The 18044-nt window shown below is 44.3% G+C and overlaps 1 protein-coding gene across 1 annotated transcript in view; it reads left to right on the forward strand.

The window, feature by feature from the left end:
* LOC136625968 (vomeronasal type-2 receptor 26-like) overlaps positions 1-7056 on the forward strand; it is a 64130-nt gene extending 57074 nt beyond the window's left edge. Inside the window, exons 5-7 of the mRNA XM_066601025.1 lie at positions 3806-4030; positions 5798-5921; positions 6158-7056. Coding sequence (XP_066457122.1) covers positions 3806-4030; positions 5798-5921; positions 6158-7056 — 1248 coding nt within the window. The remainder of the gene's footprint in view (positions 1-3805; positions 4031-5797; positions 5922-6157) is intronic.
* The last annotated feature ends 10988 nt before the right edge of the window (positions 7057-18044 follow it).

The following is an 18044-nucleotide window of genomic DNA, read 5'->3' on the forward strand; positions in this document are numbered from 1 at the left end:
CACATACACGGCCCTGCATCTGCAGCGCACACAAAAGTACCCCTGTGCAGCCTTCAGCTGCCCTCATGCCACACGCTGGCCTCATAGCCACACCACCCTCATGTCTATTTATAAGTGCGTCTGCCATGAGGAGGAACCAGAGGCACACACTGCAGAGGATTGGCAGGGCCAGGCAGCGACCCTCTTTGAAAGTGTGGGCGATAGCCCACAATACTGTTGAGAATTGATAATAGATTGACGTTCCACCTTCATTCGAATCCTATGCCACCTCCGTCAAGAGCTGCAAACGTGGGAATAAAGGGGACTCCGCTGCCAGCCCAGCACTTCTACACATCTCCACAATGCAGCAATACTCGGTGTGGGAAGTATGTGAGCGGGCCCTGGGTCAGCCTCTGTCCCAGCAAACACTTTGTGTGGCCCAAGGTGCTGCGAGTGACATAGCAATGGGGACTCTATGTGTCCACACACTACTCATTCTGTTTGGGTGTCGGATACCTCATCGACAACGCAAAGGGTAAACCATCTGCACTCTGCACCCTACCCAAGTCTGTCAGTGTTTTGGGGACAGATAGGTACAACTCCGCTATGGCAAATCTGTGTGCACCCACAGCATAGGTGGCTATCAGGAACACACAGACGGTACATAAAGAAATCCCATTGCAGTGCCCCGGATAGCTGAGGTTACGGGAGAGGAAATACATGTTGGCTGAGGCTAGCTGGCTAATAGTTAGCCACTACAACAGTAAAGCACACACTCACAAGTAGCCCTAAGGAGGAGTTTTTTTTCAGATTAAAAAAAAAACAAAAAACAGCAGCCTAGATAGCGTGTATATGTCTTTCCCTCTATCGGCGGCTGTGGTCGTACGCTGTGCGTGACGTTGACGGGACGCACAGAGCGGTGTAAAAAATTAGGCAATTATTGGCGTGCACTTGGAGGGTCACAGCGGTTATGTAACGCACAGTGTAGGCCGAAAAAATTATACGCTGGGCAGCAGAAAGGCCTAGCCGGCTAATAGTGAGCCACTACAACAGTAATGCACACGGTCACAGGTAGCCCTAAGGAGGAGCTTTTTTGAGGTACTTGTTAGGATTATACACTACCACTGTCCAAGCCTGACCAGTACTGCCCCTATAATCTGTTTAATTGGCTGCAGACTGAGAACACAATAGTCTGCACAGCCCAAGATGAAAAAAAAAAGTGCAAAACTGCTCCCAGCTGCCACAACAGTAATGCACACGGTAAGATGTGGCTCTAAGAAGGACCGTTGGGGTTCTTGAGGACGCCAACACTCTCCCTATAGCACGAACAGCACTCTCCCTAATTTCTGCCAGCGTGTGTCTGTGGTGAGCCGCGGGCGGGACCGCTTTATATACTCGGCGGTTACTTGATCTCACCAGCCACTCACTGCAGGGGGGTGGGATAGGGCTGGAACATCACAGGAGGAAGTTGTAATGCCTTCCCCACATGTCTATTGGCCAGAAAATGGCACAAAACATGCAGGGAAGGAAATGGAATTGACTCGAGTACCGCATGGTGTTCGTCTCGAGTAACGAGCATCTCGAGTACCCTAATACTCGAACGAGCATAAAGCTCGGATGAGTACGTTCACTCATCTCTAGTTATAAACAAAAACACCACGTCATAAACGTTCCAAATCTTTGCCTTTTAAAAGCATATGTTACCATGCTAAGAACAAGCTCTCGCACAGCTGATATAGGAAAAAAATACAAGCACAGCCCTCAGAATGGGATGAGAAAGAAACAATAGATTCCTGAGGTTGATAATGCTGGAATAGGCGTGGCCCTAAAGGGGTTGTCCACTCATACACTGAGATGATTTCTGCAGGAAATAGACAGCTCCGTTCTTATAGAAGTGATCTGGTTTGGTATTGCGGGCAAAGTTACCTTTCATTTCAATAGAAATTAGGTTTGCAATAAAAAGCCTGACCACTGCAGTAAGAACAGAGCTGTCTCCTTCCTGCAGAAACCAATTCAGTGCATGAGGGAATTGACCTGGCGAACTCGCCAATCTACTGTTGATGATTTGTCCTGAGTAAAGACTATAAATATTTTACAACTGGACAACTCATTTAAAGAAGCTTTGTCTGCAAAAAACCCTGTTCCCTAGATGACCCTGCTTAAAATAACAGACAGCTCTGTGCTCAGCCAATCACAGGCAGCTCTCGCCTGTCATTCATTCAGCGAGTGCTGCCTATAATTGGCTGAGTGCCTCAGCCAATCAAGATCAGCTCTTTCAGCAGGCTGGGTTTTTAAATACCCGCCGTCTGATGGATCAGCACTACAGATCTGGGGACAGCGGAGAGAAGACATGGCTGAGCCCCGGCAGCTGAAAAGAGCTAAGTATGTATTGTTTTTGTTTTTTAGTTTTACTGTTTTTTCAGGGAAGGGCTAATATTTAAAGGCCTTCCCAGAAATCCAATGACAAGGAACCGTCAGCCAAATCCTCTACCACAGCTGTCATGTGTAACAGCTGCGGTAGGGAATTGAAGAATTCCTCTGCTGCATCTGTCACAGATGTGGCAGGTGCAGCAGCATGGAATTCTTTTTACCAGCGGGAATGAAGGAAACATCTGCTACATGCGGCAGATATGTTCTGCATCCCCGTGGGGGACACGGCAGCAGTGGAGAGGTATGTTTTTTTTTTAATTTCCTCCTTTTTTTTACACTAAAATTATTGTTATTATATTAAAATTATGGCTTATATGTTAAGCCCTTCCATGAAAAACAATTTAGGGGTGTCGGCAGACCATTGTTTTTAATAGAGCTGCCGGCTGCAGCCGAGGCTCCATTCAAAAATGCTCGAGGCTCCCATTGACTTCAATGGGGTTTGTTACTTGAAACAAGCTCTCGTGCATTACAAAAAGCTCATCTCGAGTAACGAGCACTCGAGCATTTTGGTGCTCGCTCATCTCTAGTCACAAACTTTCAGTTCATAGGCTTAGCTTACAGGAATAATAGTAAATAACAGATTCCATTAAAAAACATTAATCTCAACTATTTTAATAAACCCCAGTCACTTATCGATTCAGCAGCAAAATAAAAAAAGAGATGGGGATAAAATTAAGTGTACTTTTACGCAGGTTCACAGTTGGCTGCGAAATATCTATGAACAACTTTCAGACCACCATTCATCTATGAACAACTTACATGCTCCAACTTCATTCAGTGAGCAAAAGGAATATATCCTGGCTCCCTATCTCTGCAACACATCATGAGAAGCAGTAGCATGGAGGACATTATACAGCAGTACTGAGCAGTATGACTGTGAATCCAGAGCAGAGGTGATAAAATAGAAGCTGCAGCAGCAATGAATCTGTATGTCTCTCTGTCATACTTCACTCCTGCTTTCTGCTCTCTGTTTTTTCTCCATAGCCTTCAATTGCAGCATGCAATCTGAGGTCTCAGTGAAGCTGATCAGCTGTCTCCTCTCTGGTTAGGGATTTGGTCAGTGAATTCGGAGAGCCTAAGCAGTTAAGGAGGCAAGGGGAGAGGAGAGGTGTCTAATAAGTGGAGATAAAGGCATCCTTCTGTAATAAGGTGTATTGCAAAGCTGTTTTTCATATTTCCCTGTAATACTGATTTATGGAAAGTTGTTTACAATCAGATATTCACTGTAACTGAGAACCAAACATTTAGTGTTAATAAGAAGTCCTTCATGTAGGTTTCTCTGTCTGTATATTTCACATCTTGCATGATGATAAATGTGGATTTTGATCACATTTAGTTTCTAGATTTTCTCTTTCTAAAGTTTGAACCAGCCCTTCATCTCATTTATTCTTTGTAGTTGAATCGTTATATGAAGGGAATTAATTTTATGACTCCTGGGGGAGAATTGATTTACCTGGATGATAAAGGAAATGGTCCTGTAAGATTTGATCTGGTAAATTATAATGTACATTCTAACGGTACTGTGGAGAAACATCTAGTCGGACACTTCCATGAAGACAATGGTCATCGGCAGTTCACCATTAATGACAGCTTAATCCTTTGGAATTCACAACTTCTCCAGGTGATAACAGGTTTTCCGGTTTCAGCAGTCAACACATAGAGAAAATTGATGTTATGTAAGCGGAGAAGCCTGGGACATAACCCCTAATGAATATTCATGAACAGCTATTTTACTAAAACACATTAGGAAGACCACAATATAAGATTTACAACATACTTCCCCCATATAGTGCAGGATCTGCAGGCTTTGTTTATCTTTTTGTCCCACAAGGTGTACTTTATTTTATTTGATTTGTGTTTTTTATCTGTTAAATGCATTTGGTATATTTTTTAGTGTGGCAGCTGCTAAAAGCTGGAGCATAAAAAACGCACGTGCATCTGTTAGAGAAGACCTGTGACCACACTGCCAGCATCTCAGGGCAATCCCAGGAACTATGGGCTGTCCCATAAAATATCCAGCCCAGTAAAATAAAACTGTCTTTTAGGGGATACAGTATTTAGCGTTCTTCTCTCTTTACAGTCTAAGGGCTCATTCAGATGAGAGTGTTTATATGTGGACACCCCGCTTGTCTTCTGTATAACAGCTGGGCACTTGGAGCAGGAACAGCTAGATGCAGAAGACAAGCTGGGACACCCCGCTTGTCTTCTGCATCCTCCGCTAGCAGCGCAAGGTGACCGCTCAAAACGATTATCGCTCAAGAATCGCTTGAGCGACATAATTCACAAGCTGAGGGCGCTTTTACATGAAACGATTATTGTTCAAACAATTATTGAATTACCAAAAATGCTTCAGTGTAAACATGGACAATGACTAAATGCTAAATGATAATTTATTTGCTTATTGTTTTTCATTCATTTCATGCATAAAAAATATAGTTGATGTTGATCACCTGCAAAATTGTTCCCTGTAAGTTTAGTTGTTTGCAAACCATTTTCACGCATTTCCAGACTCCCCTAACAGACCAATCACAGACAGAATGAGCTATGATGAAAAAATGTAGAAAAAATATAAACAAATAACTGCACATTTAAGTGGATGTCGTTGAAAGGAAACAGCTTGTTCACTCATTCCAATAATTAATTGCTATGTCCAGAAGTACCTTAAATATTGATCAACCTGTCATGTCCGATATGAGCGTAATTCACACCATACCCAGGACAGCACTAAAAGAAGAGGAATGCACACAAATGGACACTGAAACAGACTGAACAGTAAATGGGATTTGCAAGCAGACATCCAACAATGGCTGACGAATGCCAAAACACCTACAACAATTCGACAGATAGAAAAACTAATAAATGTGATGTATCAGTTCAGATTTTTACCAAGATACTTTAGCTCATGAGGCCATGATAAGTGTCCTCGTAGTCTGCTGAGTCCCTAGTACAAGACAACTCAAACCCCAGGGAGTGCTGTCTGCAAGTGGGGCAATCGTCTCAATAGAGACAGCCCTACACTGGAACCTATGGGCCTGGCTCACCATAGATGGTAAAAGGCATACAAGCAGAAGAAGACACTGCTCACACCAGCAGCCAAGGGAATCACACCCAGAACCTCATGCATGCAGTGACACCAAGCAAAACATGCATGACTCCATACATCAGGGTTCTGGGAGGGAATGAGGGAAATATAAATGGCCAGCACCCTCTAGCAAGAGCTGTTGGCATTCATGTGCAGCAGACTGGTGGTGAATGGCCGGCTGGAGTAATACACACCCAGCCAGCTCAAACTTCCCACACCTGATGAAAGGTGCTATTGGAAACCCATAGAACTACAGGTCCAGGAGTACAACATGATACAACCATGGTAATTCTTCTTTTACCACAGATCCCGAGTTCTGCCTGTAGCGAAAGTTGCCTCCCAGGATACAGAAAGGTCCCATGGAAAGGAAAACAAAAATGCTGCTACTACTGCGTCCCCTGTGCAGAAGGAGAGATCTCCAACCAGACCAGTGAGTAACAGATATTCATCAGTTGTCTTGTGTTACTCTGTAAGGCTACTGATATTGATTGTTAATATACAAGGTGTACCGAGTGTGATCATATAAAGATTATTTACAGGATGGACATCATATACAATTCTGCTAGCTGAGATGTGGTAGTGGTCTTGTCTGCCGGAATACATACTTATTTATTCTAGTAATGATTAATATCTATTTTGAATCATAATAAATGTCCCATTTTTCAGATATGGAGAGATGTTTGGAGTGTCCTGAAGACCGCTGGTCTAATGAGAGAAGAGACACCTGTATCCCGCGACCACTTGATTTTCTGTCCTATGAAGATACATTGGGATTATCTCTCATCATTATCAATCTCTTCTTCTGTTTTGTGACTGTCGTTGTGTCGGGGATATATATAAAAAACAAGGACACTTCAATAGTGAAAGCCAATAACCAGAGTCTGAGCTACATCCTGCTCCTCTCTTTACTCTTCTCATTTCTATGTCCTCTCTTATTCATTGGACGGCCCACGAGGATCTCATGTCTGCTACGACATGTGGGAACTGGGATCATTTGTAGTCTTGCAGTTTCTTCCATTTTAGCTAAAACTGTCACTGTAGTCTTGGCTTTTCATGCCATCCAACCTGGCAGAAAACTGAGGAGATGGTTGGGAAGACATTTGTCCACATCTCTACTCATTACTGGTACAACAGTAGAGATTCTGATCTGTGTCTTCTGGTTGTCTTTCTCTCCACCATTCCCAGATTATAACACTGAGGTAGAGGTTGGGAAGATAATTTTACAATGTAACGAGGGATCTGTCATTGCTTTCTACATGGTCCTAGGCTACATTGGATTTCTGGCTGTGTTGAGCTTTATTATAGCATTTCTAGCCAGGAAGCTTCCAGACGTCTTCAATGAGGCTCAGTACATCTCCTTCAGCATGCTGGTCTTCTGCAGTGTGTGGATCTCCTTCATCCCAGCCTATCTCAGCACCAAGGGGAAATACATGGTGGCTGTAGAAGTTTTTGCCATCTCAGCTTCCAGTGCTGGATTTCTGGGCTGTATCTTCATTCCCAAATGTTACATTATCTTACTGAGACCAGAGCTGAATACAAAGTTCAATAGAATTTTTGGTCAATGATAAAGGATAAATAGGACTAGACATTTAGCTCTAGTAATGTAGTGGGAGGGGCTGATTTCTTATTAAACACATTTCTAGATCATGACTTATATAAAGAACTCAATTTCTGAAAAGGAAGTCTAATTCAAAAACACAACAGGTGGAATATTTTGAGATTTAAGCTATATAGAAATCACAATTGTGATAGCAGCTCTAGAATTGAATATAATGCCACAGAGTTACTCAATATTAGTTTCTGTTTAGTTTATATGTAGACGTTAACCTTTTAGTGACCAAACCTTTTTGCGCCCTAATGACTAGATTAAATTTCGAAAATCTGACATATCTCACTTTTATATAGGATTAGAGATGACTGAGCACCAAAATGCTTGTTATTCGAGCCAAGCTTTTAGTAATATTCAAGAGCTCTACTCGAGTAATGAACCCCATTGAAGTCAATGGGAGACTCAAGCATTTTTGCAGTAGACCCGCTGGGTGCCGACCTTTTTTTCTCTCCCTCTACCCCTGCCAGCCAGCCACCTACTGCTGTGGACCTGCGCACAGCAGGAAGTGGTAATGCGGGGAGGTGTCAAAAAATGTTTTCAAACACATCGTGGTACTCGCTCGAGTAACGGGCACCATTAAGTATGCTAATACTCGAACGAGCATCAAGCTCACACGAGCATGTTCGCTCATCTCTATATAGGATAACTGCATAAAGAATTTGAATATCCAAGTAATTCTGACATTCATTTTCCCCACATATTTTGCTTCATTTAGGTTGTAAAAATAGACCAATAGTATTTTGTGCCAAAAGTGCCAAAAAAAGGAAGATTTAAAAAAAATCTTTTTTCAAACATTTTCAACTGTAATATGTCAAATATGTGGAAAAATACTGTACAAAGTTTTCCATCTGTTTACTTTATTCTGGAAGCACATTCAATAACTTTAGTGTTTTTTTTAACCATTTAGGAGACATACAAATTTAACATTAATATTAACATTTTGAGGAACACTTTGTTTTCCCTACACCAAGCCAAGATTGCAATGGCTCATAGGTGTTTGAATGATAGATATCCCCCAAAATTACCCCATTTAAAAAAAATGCACCCCTTAATGTATTCACTGAGGGTTGTCCTGAGTATTTTGACCCTACAGTTTTTTTTTTCAGGATATAATGCAATTTAGAAAAGAAAAAAATAAAATTTCACATTTTGGCAAAAGTTTCATTTTAAAAATAGGTTTGTTCTACTGCCCACATGAAAATGAAGACTTGACCCCAAATGGATACCCCTGTTTGTCCTGTATTCAGAAACATACCCATTGTGGCCCTAATCTTCTGTCTGTATGCACAACTGTGCTCAATATAAATGGAGCAGCCAGTGGCTTTTAAAACAAAATTTTGCTTGAAGGTGCTTCAAGCCCTATTGTACACTTGTAGAGCCCTTGAGCTGCCAAAATGATAGAACGCTTCCACAAATGACCCTATTTAGAAAAGAAGACCCCTTAACAAATTGATCTAGGGGTGTATTACCTATTTTGACAGCACAGTTTTTGAGTGAATCTAAGCAAATAAGAGGCAGTGCTCACCAGGAAGTTGGGATTTTTAAATACCCGACCAGAAGAACACCATGAAGAACAGTGCAGGGAGTTGGGGAGACAAGACGCACCGGAGCTGGACAGCACCGAGAGGTGGTGCTTTTTTTTTGCTTTTTTTTACAGCTTTTTTGGGGGTAGGGCTTATATTTCAAGCCCTTCCCCGAAAATCACTGCGATGGTTGCCTTCATCCCATTGCTTTCTATGGGATGGCTGCAGCATCGACCCCTTTGAAAGCAATGGGATAGCATTGCACACCTGAGCCACAGCTGTGACAGCTGTGGCAGGGGATTCCTTTATGCCTGTGCGAAGTGCCATCATCAATGAACACCCTGCCGCTGCTGTCACAGTGTTCATGGAGATGCTGCATTTAAAAAACTGCAACAGCTCCAGTACTAGGGCAAAGTTTCATGCACTGAGCATATATGAAACTTTGCCATTTCACGCGTTTTCAGCAGCGCTTTTTTTGCTTGTCTATAGGCACGCAAAAACAATGCTCATCTGTCTGAGCCCTAAGGAATTTTTTGGATGATTGTTTGTATGTTTTGTAATGTCTGTCAATCAGTTCTGTTTTAGTTTTATATAATAATTTTATGGAAAAATAAATTAAAATAATTTGCATAAAATCAGGTTATTCCATTAAGAGGAGACAGAAGTACATGCTTTTGAGTCTCTCCTAGCACTGTTCATGTTAGGAATGCCTCGGTGAAGTTTACACAATCCAGTGATATCTGTCGCTGGGGAAACCAGTTGTTTTGGCCGGTGTATTTCGAGTAACATCCCCCCAATCAAGACTAAACCCATTTCCGATTATAATGCAGATTACGCTGATGTGTTCTCCAAGGTGAATGCCAAAAGGTAACCACCACATAGGACACATGATTGCGGATATGAGCTAATTCCAGGGAGCAAGCTCCAAAAAGCCATTTGTATAATCTTACGTGGCCAGAACGAGTAGCTCAGAAGAAATATATTACAAAGATATTACAGACAGCACATATTTGGGCCTCAAATTCTCCAGTGGAGGCTGTTTTTTCTTTGCTAAGAAAAAAGATGGGAATTTACATCCTTGTTTGGTAGTCTAAACAAGATTATTGTGAAAAATCCGAATCCCCTCATCCCAGATCTTTTTAACCAATAGGTAGGGGCAGAATGGTTTTTGAAACTGGATTTAAGAGGAGTACACAACCTTATCCTCATAAGAGATCGGGATTAATGGAAGATGGTATTTAATACCCCAGAGGGGAATTATGAAAATTTGGTCATGCCATTTGGGTTTACTAATGCACCTGCAGTTTTTCAAACAGTTTTTATCAACAAAGATTTTATTGGATTTTTTAACATGAAATAGGAGAACATGTAAGGGTGCCTGCCCACTACCATTTTTTTTCACTGCAAATTCGCTGCGTTTTTTTCCCAAGTGTCAATGGCTACTGTTAAAATCGCAACGTACAAAAATCACAATTTAGCGGTAAATTATGATTTTTGTGGGTTGGGATTTTAACATTAGTAAGGTTCATTGACACTTGGGAAAAAAAACGCTGTGAATTCACAGCGAAAAAAAAAATGTAGTGGGTAGGCACCCTAAATTATATATTGCAAAATGTATCCATTGCATAGGGTGTACAATACACAATTTATAGCCTTTAGTATAGACAATCAAGTGGGTTAATATGTGGTTTACATTCCAATATATAATGGGACCTGGGTATGATGTTGACAGGCTAACTTGTTGGAATCTGAACCTGCACATGTCCAAGTGGGTGGGACAGTATACCTTTGATCAGTTTGCGTATATTGTGTTAGTTCCATCAATTATGCTTGTGCAATGGACCCAACTAAGAAGTAAGCTGATCTCTCTAATTGGTCTTCTGCTGCAAGGAAAGCATGTGGTCTACTGAAAAAAGGCCTTTCTTTCAGCACCCATCTGGGTTCAATTGAAACTATCCAAGTCATTCATAGTTGAGGTGGATGCCTCTGAGAATGGCGCAGGGACGGTAGAGCAGGGATCCAGCAACCTTACTAATTTATAGGCATGTGCATTTTTCCCTAGAAAGTTTCCGTCTATTGAGTAAAACTATAATATAGAGGATTGTGAATTGGTGGCAATCAAATAGGCATTAAAAGAATGGACACATTATCATGGATAACAAAAACCTAGTATATATAGAGTCAGCTAAAAGATTAATGCTAGGCAGACCAAGTGGTCATTGTTTTTCTCCTGTTTCAAGTTCGTGATCATCTATTGTCCGGGTAGTAAGAATCTTTGGTGGATGCTCTATCTAGAAACCATGTTGCTCATGCATCCGATGAGCCTCCGCCTCCAATTTTGGCTAAGACGGTGGGGCTTTTGCTGACTCACTGAACTTGATAAAGAAAGCTCAAGATTTTGTTCCTCATAATCTCCTGAAAAATAGAAAATCTTCAGTTGCTTAGTGAGATGCATAATTTGGTGTTGACTGTACATCCGTGGATTAATAACACCTGTAAATTAATTTATTGAAGGCGTTGGTGTCCGTCTATTTGCTGGAATGTGCAGAGTTATGTGAAGGCTTGCAAGATTTATGTCCATTCAAAGTGCCTCAGATCTATTCCAGCTAAAAGAAAACATGGCCCCACTTCTGAACAGACTTTATTATGGATTTACTGAGTACCAACAGAAACACTGCTATTTGGGTAGCACTTGATAGGTTTAGTAAGATTTGTCCCTTGATAATGTTAACTGCATTGTCAAATTGCATGGATTATCAGTTAATAAAGTTTCAGACAATTTGAATTTAAGTTTTGGTTTCTATATGTTATTTATAATCTGTTCATGTGTTTGAGATTGTGCCAATTTTACCAAAATTATTGTGAATCGAGACAACTGATCGCAACTCTCAATAAAGTCACTGGGAGTAAAAATCAAGTTAATTAATTTTCCCTCCAAAATGTCCACAATGCAGCCATAGCACCCAAATTGCATGGGAATACAGCGATATATCTGGGGAACACTGCTGCACTCAAAATTAGTGTATATAGTATAGATTGGTGTGGGTGTCAATAGTAGCACAGGGGTGTCACTGAAAACAAAATAAGGGTCACATAGGGTCCTCTAGATCAAGAATTGTGCCAGGGAAGACAGCAGTTTTAAAAGCAATGTCAGAAATTTTACAAGGACAAATTCTACCAGGTGATCAGAACACTCAGGAATGGGCCTGCAGCAAGGAACAGCTGTAGAGCTACCAAAAGAAATGTGCTGCCCAAGTCAGCAGATGTGGTCTACCAGGTGAACGAACACTTAAGCACAGGTCTCCTGCTCCTGCTCCTACTCCAAGAAAAAGTAGTAGAGTTACCATAAATGTCAACAAGCGAGACAGCAGGTGTGGTGCTTCTTTTAAAAGCAATATCATACTGCAGCACCCCAGAGGAGTACCCCGGAAACTTGACAGACATGGGGAGCTGGAGAGTTAAGTGGTGGCTTGTCATGGCAGCTCTTACCAGGCTCCTTTCCCAGAGGGATGACACATAGCCAAAGCCAGAGTATAACTGCAGGCCACCGTTGACACCCCTAGGATAGGGAATTCCCAATAAACAGGATGGACACCATCGTTTCTACACACCGGTATGCTACACGGTGGAGAATAATCCCAGACACAGATTTCTAGTACCTCAGGTCCCCAGGAACGGTTAGGGCCCGGAATGAACTTTTCTTGAAATAACAGAGCAAACAATTTTTACACAGTAACTCAGGTACAATTTTCACAGTGCAGATAACTAAAAAGATCAGAGATCAGGGAGGATACACAGAATGAAACCAGTCCTGCAGTCCATGTTATCTGTACGGTACCGCTCTTGGACAGGGAGCACTCCGGAGGAGGAAATGGGTAGGGTCACTCTACAGACACTCTGGTAGTAATTAATAACTTTTTAGGATTTACACCGCGCACTGGAGATGCATGGGTATGACTTAGTAACAGATTTCTACATGGTGATCCTAGGTTTGAACGGCCATGTAGGAAAACTTGTGGAATTGAATTAGTACCTCTGCACTGGTCCCATCTTACAGAATTACTTACGAAGGCTCTCTCTCACGCTTGGGGCTCACTCCACTCACATCCAGAATACAGTCGCTATGGGATATCTCTCCTCCGCTTCCAGCTTCACCACATGAAAGCTAAATGTTCTTCCATGTGACTCTGTGTTTGGTAGTACCGGGGTAGTAGACAAGATGGAACTCCTTCCCACTCTCAAGCACTCCTATTTATACCCTCACTCACACCACATGACATGACAGACTGACACATTTACATGCAGGCAATGATTTCATTAAAGTTAACCTCCCAAGTTCCGCAGCTGTGCAACACACAAACTGGATATAACAAGACAGGCTTTGCACAGTGCATCTACATAAGACAAACATGTATGATATTTATGGAGGGGGCCAGGATGTTGTGCTGGCCCACTACAATACATTTTGCAAAGAATAAAATCTGCCAGTTGAGCAGAACAGCCAAGCATGACATTTCTCTAAGGAAAAACATTGCTAGCTGCATAAGCCTGCAAATAATTGATAGTGCCAAACTTGAACACCATCTGAGGCTGCTGACTCATGTTTTGTGTCATTGCTGCTTCCCTATTCACCAAAGACTACTGACAAGTAACTGGGCTGCATTCCCTGGGCAACATTATATGTGAGCAGCAGTATGATATTGTACATTTTTGCACTGTCCACTTTTGGCACAGCATAATTGAATTCCCCAAAGTCCAACAAATAATCCATGGTAGCTGGACTGGCGACTTTGAAGGAGCAACATCATAAATGTCTCAAAATTCCTTTTCCTCAGCCTATTCAAACAGGCAAACAGAAAGTCTGGAACAGTATCTGCGTTGCTTTGTTTCGGATAGACAGGAAGGGTGGGCATCATTCCTTTCTCTGGCAGAATTCAACCTTAGTAATAGGAGTCTGAAATCTACTGGACGAAAGTTCTCTGTTGGAACAGCACTATAATCTATGTTATGATGCAATAATCGGAGGTGACAGGGAGCCGGACGAGGTATTTTTTAAACTCAATGAAGTTAGTGCTGAATGAAATCTTATTCTTTTCAGATTTCAATGCACACACATGTATAGCAGAGCACACCACAGCAAGCTGAAGAGGGTCAGGGTTTTTGTGCAGCACACATGGGAAATATCATGGGAGCAAGGGATCGGGTGAGGATAAAAAATGCATCCCCTGGCTTCCTGTCACCTCCCTCACTATAATTTAGATTACAGTTCTGTAGACAGATATGATATCCCCTATAAACTAAAACTTTCTTCTTTCAAATTGGGGCCTAAGTTGTGGAAATTATTTATCCTTCATCCTTCTGGCTGGAGATCCCTCGGGTCTTCAACATTTCCAATGTTTTCCACAAATCTCTGCTCAAGAACAGACTGAACTAGATGGAAGTTGTCTTCATTTGGCCTAGCATACCATGTTACTATGTAAGAAATATCATCCTCCAATTATTGACTCGTCCCTCCTCCTCCAGTAATGTTTCATGGTAGTCTACAATTTGAAATTCAAGAAATATTGCTCTCTCATTGTATTCACCATTCATTACAATATCTAGTGCAGATATAGACCAGAGGAGAGGACATGGGTGCCGCTGAAAGATATCAAAGCCGAGCGCTTGGTTAAGGTTTTTCACAAGAAAAATCCTTCAAAAGCATGTCCTGAGGGTTCAGAGGCCCCTCCGGGGAAAAGATACTGTCCCGGTATCGACTGTGCTGTGACTTCCGGATTCGTGCTGCACATGTCAGCACATGCACATTTCACTCGGCCTAGGCAGTAAAGAGCTAATCATTACCTCTGCTATTTAGTTGCTGAGTTGGGTGAGATGATTGATAGCTCAGCCAGCCAATCAGTTACTTAAGTATTTCAGTTTTTTGCTTTTAGACCGGCTGGGATGATTGTCGGCTCAGCCGGTCAATCAAACTCTTTCTACCAGTATTTAGTCCAGCTTTCCTTATAGGTTATACAAAAATGAATCATACTACACTGGGCCCCCTAAAACAAAATGTAATAGTCTGTGCTGAGACCTATAATACACACTGCATCCCACAAATAAACTATGGTAGACTGTAGTATTAAAGATTAAAATTAGAGATGAGCGAACGTACTCGTCCGAGCTTGATACTCGTTCGAGTATTAGCGTGTTCGAGATGCTCGTTACTAGAGGCGAGCACCACGCAATGTTCGAGTTACTTTCACTTTCATCTCTGAGACGTTAGCGCGCTTTTCTGGCCAATTGAAAGACAGGGAAGGCATTACAACTTCCCCCTGCGACGTTCAAGCCCTATACCACCCCCCTGCAGTGAGTGGCTGGCGAGATCAGGTGTCACCCGAGTATAAAAATCGGCCCCTCCCGCGGCTCGCCACAGATGCATTCTGACATAGTTCAGGGAAAGTGCTGTCTTGGTGGAGCTGCTATAGGGAGAGTGTTAGGAGTATTTTAGGCTTCAAGAACCCCAACGGTCCTTCTTAGGGCCACATCTAACCGTGTGCAGTAGTGTGGAGGCTGCTTTTTGCAGTGTTGCACTTTTTTTTTTTTTGGTATATCGGCCGTGCAGAGCATTGCGCCCTGCAGTAATACTCCAGGGTCAGAAGCGCTTAGGCAGGGACAGAAGACATATTGATTGAATATAGGCAGTGGGCCTTTGCAAAAAAAATTGTGAGAAAAAATCTATTTGGGCTTCCTGTGAGTGTCCTCAGTGTTCTGGGTCTGTGCTGGGTGTAGTAGTTCTCCAAATTCATACGCAGCCAGCTAAGTGTTACAGCAGGCTTGCGCAAAATTATTTCCTGGCTCTGCCTGGGCTCTGAAATCACCGCTGTATTGCAGTTCACAGTGCAACACTCTGCAGTTCTGTGACATACCCTAGGGCCAGTAGTGGTGAGGCAGGGACAGAAGACATATTGATTGAATATAGGCAGTGGGCCTTTGCAAAAACATTTGTGGGAAAAAATCTATTTGGGCTGCCTGTGACTGTCCTCAGTGTTCTGGGTCTGTGCTGAGTGTAGTAGTTCTCCAAATTCATACGCAGCCAGCTAAGTGTTACAGCAGGCTTGCGCAAAATTATTTCCTTGCGTTCCGTAAGCGAAGTCAGCCTTCAACCACAGGCCAATAAGTGGCACATTTAATTACAGCGTTCTGTTTCTGCACTACTGGTAATACAGCATGCTGAGGGGTAGGGGTAGGCCTAGAGGACGTGGATGCGGGCGAGGACGCGGAGGCCCAAGTCAGGGTGTGGGCACAGGCCGAGCCAGTGCGGTGGCCCGGGGTAGAGGCAGGGCCAGACCGAATAATCCACCAACTGTTTCCCAAAGCGCCCCCTCGCGCCATGCCACCCTGCAGAGGTCAAGGTGCTCTATGGTGTGGCAGTTTTTCACAGAGACGTCTGACGACCGACTAACAGTGGTGTGCAACCTTTGTCGCGCCAAGATCAGCTGGGGAGCCACCACCACCAGCATGCGCAGGCATATGATGGCCAAGCACCCCACAAGGTGGGACGAAGGCCGTTCACCGCCTCCGGTTTGCACCACTGCCTTTCCCCCTGTGCCCCAACCTGCCACTGAGATCCAACCCCCCTCTGAGGACACAGGCACTACCGTCTCCTGGCCTGCACCCACACCCTCACCTCCGCTATCCTCGGCCCCATCCAGCAATGTCTCTCAGCGCAGCGTCCAGACGTCGCTAGCGCCTCTGTTTCAGTGCAAGCGCAAGTACACCACCACGCACCCGCACGCTCAAGCGTTAAACGTGCACATTGCCAAATTGATCAGCCTAGAGATGCTGCCGTACAGGCTTGTGGAAACGGAGGCTTTCAAAAGCATGATAGCGGCGGCGGCCCCGCGCTACTCGGTTCCCAGTCGCCACTACTTTTCCCGATGTGCCGTCCCAGGCCTGCACGACCACGTCTACCGCAACATTGTACGCGCCCTCACCAACGCGGTTACTGCCAAGGTCCACTTAACAACAGACACGTGGACAAGCACAGGCGGGCAGGGCCACTATATCTCCCTGACGGCGCATTGGGTGAATTTAGTGGAGGCTGGGACAGAGTCAGAGCCTGGGACCGCTCACGTCCTACCCACCCCCCGAATTGCATGCCCCAGCTCGGTGGTGGTATCTGCGGCGGTGTATGCTTCCTCCACTAAACCACCCTCCTCCTCCGCAACCTCTGTCTCGCAATCAAGATGTGTCAGCAGCACATCGCCAGCAGTCGGTGTCGCGCGGCATGGCAGCACAGCGGTGGGCAAGCGTCAGCAGGCCGTGCTGAAACTACTCAGCTTAGGAGAGAAGAGGCACACGGCCCACGAACTGCTGCAGGGTCTGACTGAGCAGACCGACCGCTGGCTTTCGCCGCTGAGCCTCCAACCAGGCATGGTCGTGTGTGACAACGGCCGTAACCTGGTGGCGGCTCTGCAGCTCGGCAGCCTCACGCACATGCCATGCCTGGCCCACGTCTTTAATTTGGTGGTTCAGCGCTTTCTGAAAAGCTACCCACACTTGTCATACCTGCTCGGAAAGGTGCGCCGGGTCAGCGCACATTTCCGCAACTCCAAGACGGACGCTGCCACCCTGCGGACCCTGCAACATCGGTTTCATCTGCCAGTGCACCGATTGCTGTGCGACGTGCCCACACAGTGGAACTCTACGCTCCACATGTTGGCCAGGCTCTATGAGCAGCGTAGAGCTATTGCGGAATACCAACTTCAACATGGGCGGCGTAGTGGGAGTCAGCCTCCTCAATTATTTACAGAAGAGTGGGCCTGGTTGGCAGCCATCTGCCAGGTCCTTGGAAACTTTGAGGAGTCTACCCAGATGCTGAGCGGGGATGCTGCAATCATTAGCGTCACCATTCCTCTGCTATGCCTCTTGAGAAGTTCCCTGCAAAGCATAAAGGCAGACGCTTTGCACTCGGAAACGGAGGCGGGGGAAGACAGTATGTCGCTGGATAGTCAGAGCACCCTCATGTCTATATCTCAGAGCGTTGAGGAGGAGGAGGAGGAGGAGGAGGAGGAGGGGGAGGAGCATGAGGAGGAGGGGGAAGAGACAGCTTGGCCCACTGCTAAGGGTACAGATGCTGCTTCCCTGTCATCCTTTCAGCGTGTATGGCCAGAGGAGGAGGAGGAGGAGGAGGGGGAGGAGCATGAGGAGGAGGGGGAAGAGACAGCTTGGCCCACTGCTGAGGGTACACATGCTGCTTGCCTGTCATCCTTTCAGCGTGTATGGCCAGAGGAGGAGGAGGAGGATCCTGAAAGTGATCTTCCGAGTGAGGACAGCCATGTGTTGCGTACAGGTACCCTGGCACACATGGCTGATTTCATGTTAGGATGCCTTTCTTGTGACCCTCGCGTTACACGCATTCTGGCCACTACGGATTACT

Source organism: Eleutherodactylus coqui, chromosome 1 (genome assembly GCF_035609145.1).
Source record: "Eleutherodactylus coqui strain aEleCoq1 chromosome 1, aEleCoq1.hap1, whole genome shotgun sequence".
Taxonomy (NCBI): domain Eukaryota; kingdom Metazoa; phylum Chordata; class Amphibia; order Anura; family Eleutherodactylidae; genus Eleutherodactylus; species Eleutherodactylus coqui.